At 35.3% G+C, this 4,480-nt stretch overlaps 4 protein-coding genes across 9 annotated transcripts in view; 2 read left to right on the top strand and 2 right to left on the bottom strand.

Annotated features, from left to right (window-relative positions):
• LOC128250265 (uncharacterized) overlaps positions 1 to 4,480 on the bottom strand; it is a 119,166-nt gene that overhangs the window by 102,611 nt on the left and 12,075 nt on the right. The window lies entirely within an intron of this gene.
• The window catches only part of LOC128250269 (uncharacterized), an 84,635-nt gene that overhangs the window by 67,559 nt on the left and 12,596 nt on the right, over positions 1 to 4,480 (top strand). The gene's annotated exons all lie outside the window — the stretch shown is intronic.
• LOC128250267 (uncharacterized) overlaps positions 1 to 4,480 on the top strand; it is an 80,442-nt gene that overhangs the window by 30,492 nt on the left and 45,470 nt on the right. The window lies entirely within an intron of this gene.
• Positions 1,250 to 4,480, bottom strand: part of LOC106876203 (uncharacterized) — an 18,416-nt gene continuing 15,185 nt past the window's right edge. The window contains exon 3 of the mRNA XM_052975012.1: positions 1,250 to 1,609. Within this exon, the coding sequence (XP_052830972.1) occupies positions 1,287 to 1,609 (323 nt within the window). The 3' untranslated portion in view covers positions 1,250 to 1,286. The remainder of the gene's footprint in view (positions 1,610 to 4,480) is intronic.

Below are 4,480 nucleotides of genomic sequence, written 5' to 3' on the forward strand. Positions count from 1 at the left end.
TTATTACAAGTTATTACTTCTATTTGTTATTACTTGTTACTTCTATTAAATATTTAAAATAACTCAGTTAAAATATCTTAGGCACTTTAAGAATATTCATCATTCTAATTATTAATTCATAATAGGAATTTTTAAAATGGGTTATAAATAGGATAGTAGTACAAAATTACAGTGTAACCGGCTGCATGAAACTGTGGACAACATACACTATGCCAAATGTAGAGTTTTTCTTTTCGAGTGGGGCGAAAACAAAGCAGAAAAAAAACAAAAGTGGGGACAACGATGAAAAAGAAACATCGCAAAACGTTTGGGGTATTTACAAAAAAAATACGAAATAATACAAAAAATTCCCACATCCGTGGAAAGAAAAACCTACGGAAAGACCACGGTAACCTCTGTCGTATTAATGTCACAAGTTGAAATTGGCATCTAAATGATCGACGTTATAGTACTTCGCCAGTAGATAAGTTAAAATTGGCATCTAAATAATCAACGTTATAGTACATGTGGACAACATACACTATGCCTATCGGCTATTTTGTAACCAATTTATCTACAACCCAAATATCCTACTGTTATTTCTTCCACATTGGTGATACCGTTTGAACAACTGTGAGTCGTAGCGCACTGAGTATCATTCCTAATAATATTATTAATATTATATAAGGGTATAAGTGTATTTTGATATGGAAAAACGTATGCATACATATATTCAAAATCACGCGTGTCTGTGAACGTACACAAAATATGCATGCCCCATATACAAATATGAATGCACGCGTATATCTAAAAGAAACTTTGCCCAGATATCTGCACCCTGCAACAACGAAACATATCCATATTCACAAATGCAACTGCGCGGCAACCACTTACATATAACCACATAAACATAGCTTGTGTGCAAACACCCACGCGTATAAAAACATGAAAGCATATTCGTACACACGAATGCACAAAGACACACACCCACACAGACATACACACACATACACATGTATGAAAAGCATATATAAAGAGAAAATACCTTTACGTGGCATTTTAACTAAAAAAAAATGTATCCAGATCACGGACATATCACGAAACCTGTCTTAAAATTAAGTTGGACACGTTGGATATTATAGTCGTAGTTATACTATTCCTGAAAAGAACGGACGTGATTGTCACACCCAGAATACCTTCGATCATCGGCCTCTTAGAGAGCGGTTGAGCTGAGGCTAAGTAACCGTTGTTACAAGAAAAGGGAAAACACTAAACAGGGTACGAAATAGAAAATCAATTTACCTTTTCTAACGATTTTCCATCTCATCGTTGATTTGTACCCGAAGTGAAGCAAAATTTGTTTTACATGTGATATTTGTGGCAGATACGTTTTTGGCTGGTGAAGTGAAAGTATAATCTGATGATACCAGAGAATAACAGCCCGAAGTAAGCGGGATTTGCTCCTTTTTGATGAAATAAAAATTTTTACCATTTTTTGTTGTAATCCACATAAAGGTTTCTTGCGATTTAAAAGGTGCGCCAATATTCGCTACACATCTTAAGTTTTTTACTTCTCTGCCTTGTTTATTAAGTCCTTTGAGAATTTCGAGACTCTCTAAGGTAGATTTTGCTGCAAAGATAACGATATAATATAGCAAAATGTTAGAACAATATGCTTTGCATATTACTATGACTATTGGGTGGTTTCACTAATATAAACTACAATCTTCATACTAAACTAAAATGGTTAACACCACTCGAATTGTTCTTCTTGCTGGACCCTGTGAATTAATGTTTCTAGCTTACATTCACATACACAAACGTGCACAGAGGCACACACGCGCATTCAACAAGCGCACACAGACATACACACATGCTCAAACAGATACACACACACTCACGCTGATACACACACACATACACACACCAACATACACACACACACACACACACACACACACACTACCAACAGTTCTGTTTATTTCCTGTTTTTTGTGCTGCTACTCCTAGGTTGGATTCGTAGCGGTAGCAAAGACAGTTGAATGATCTCCCTTGCAAGAAAGCTTATTGAATAATTAGCGTTCTAAGTTTCTCGAAGCATCTGTATCATAAGACGTGATTCTTAATTATTCAAGAAATTTAGTGTTACTCTTGGAAGTTTCTAGAATGTATAGCGTTCCATTAATAAAAATAGCCTCCTAACCCGGCTCTTCTCTTCTTAATCGATTAAACTTAGAACCATTCACGCCATTGCGTCTATTTCTCTACGCCACATGACTTAGCTGTTATTTCTATATTTCCTATCTTTGAACTTTCTTGCATAGATTAATTCTTTCAACTAGATTCTACATTTTGATTAAGTATCATCATTTACCATTATATAAAATATATTTTTATGTAGTAAATATATAGTTCTTGAATTTATTCTTCATTTCTATATGAACTTTTGAAATAATATGCACGTAGCCACATCAGCACCTGGTACTGACTCTATATAACCACTATGTAAATTGGTGACCCCGACGTGATAGGAACACGCAGCCTTCTGATCTATTAAAACCCTGGATGATCACGTTATATATAGAAAGTTGCCTTTCATTTGCAACGCGCCAGCATGTCACTCGTTTTTTGCCATTCGTGTGCACACACTCCCTGCCTCAGTCACGCTCTGACTGGCATTTTCTGCCCTCTTTGCACGCAAAACGACACTGCTATTTGGACTGCTTCGAATAAATCCTGTCCTCTATACATTTCCTTGGATTCTGTTTCCAGAGATGCACAATTTTCTCTACCTTCATATTGCATGCACAAACACACACGTTACAGAAGTTTGAACGTTGATTTTTCATTTTGGACCTGAAATATTGTATTTATTCCCATTCTGTTTTCAGCAGTTGTTGATATTTTATGATGTATACATTTTTGTTACTGTTATTGTATACCATTACCTTTGCCTGAAGGATATCAAGATAGCTGACTGATCTCCCTTGCAAGAAAGATTATAGAGTTACCTCCCGTTCTAAGTTTCTCGGAGCATCTGTATCATGAGAATTGATTCATATTTATTCAAGAAGCTTAGTATTTCTTTTCGAAGTTTCTAGAACGCCTAGTGTTCCATTAATGAAAACAGCTTCCTAACCCTGCTCTTCGCTTCTTAGTCGATTAGACTTAGAGCTATTCACGTCATTTCTATGTCCGTCTATCTCTCTACGCCACATGGGTGAAAGCTACCATTTAGCTGTTATTTCTATATTTCCTATCTCTGAACATTCTTGCATAGAGTACTTCATTCAACTAGATTCTACATTTTGATTCTGTATCATCATCGACCAGTATATAAAATATATTTTTATGAAGTAAATGTATAGTTCTTGAATTTATTCATCTCTATATGAACTTTTGTATACACGCAGCTACACCATCACCTTGTACAGACTATATATAACCACTATAGACTTCTACAGACAATGGTGTCGTAGAGCACTTTCATATGTATCTCTCTTTTTTTTCGTATATCGTTTTTGTGTTCTCATTTTCGCGTCTTATTATATACTTCATTTTGCCTATTCGTTTTGTTACCTCTCCGTCTTCCCAAACTTCTCTTCATTTTCATACATTTTGAAAAGCACCTTGTCACCGATATTAAAGTACGTTCTCGTATTTTTAGTGCTTTCCCTATTTGTTTTTCTTACTGATAACAGCCTGTGAAAAATTGGTCTTGTTTTCCGAGCAAACATTAGTTCCGTAAGCAACTTGCTTGAACAAGTGATTGGGTTTGGTGTTATCCTATAAACTCTCAAGAATTCTGTCAATGCTGCACCATCGACTAGCACGTATCTTGATTTATTTAATGCCTTTTTAAATGCATCCACGAACCGTTACGCTTGCACGTTTGATCTTCGCTGATATGGCGGAATAGAGATGTGTTCAATTGCATTTTTTTGCAAAAAAACTCATACGCTATAAACTGCTTACCGTTTTCGGATACTATAGTGTCCGGGACACCATATCTTGTAAAGTGTTCATGAAGAAATTAATATAATAACTAATTATAATACTATAAAACTTATATGAAAATAAAGTTTACAATACAAAGAATATTTTAACATGACGTATATGCAACTTTAACCAAGTTGAAGAAAATTAATGGAAATTTACATAGTCAAGGCTCGTTTGATCTCGACTCAACAATTATTTGATTATTTAACCTAGACCAGTCCTGAACTAGCAAACCTACGATCAAAGATGTTTCAGCTTGGTCACCCGTACTGTATTTTTGACACACTAGGAAGTGATTTGAGGGCAATCTGACTGGTATTTCTAACACATTGGGCGACCACGTTGCCTCACATAACATCTATACCTACCTCTGTTCACGTTCTTCAGGTTACTATTGAGTTCAGTGAAAATGGAAAAAAAAGTTTAAAGCATTACTGAGAATTCGGACAAAGTATTAATTAAATATAGCCTCGCCATGATCAACGAAAACAAAAGAAAAGAC

Source organism: Octopus bimaculoides, chromosome 20 (assembly GCF_001194135.2).
Source record: "Octopus bimaculoides isolate UCB-OBI-ISO-001 chromosome 20, ASM119413v2, whole genome shotgun sequence".
NCBI lineage: Eukaryota > Metazoa > Mollusca > Cephalopoda > Octopoda > Octopodidae > Octopus > Octopus bimaculoides.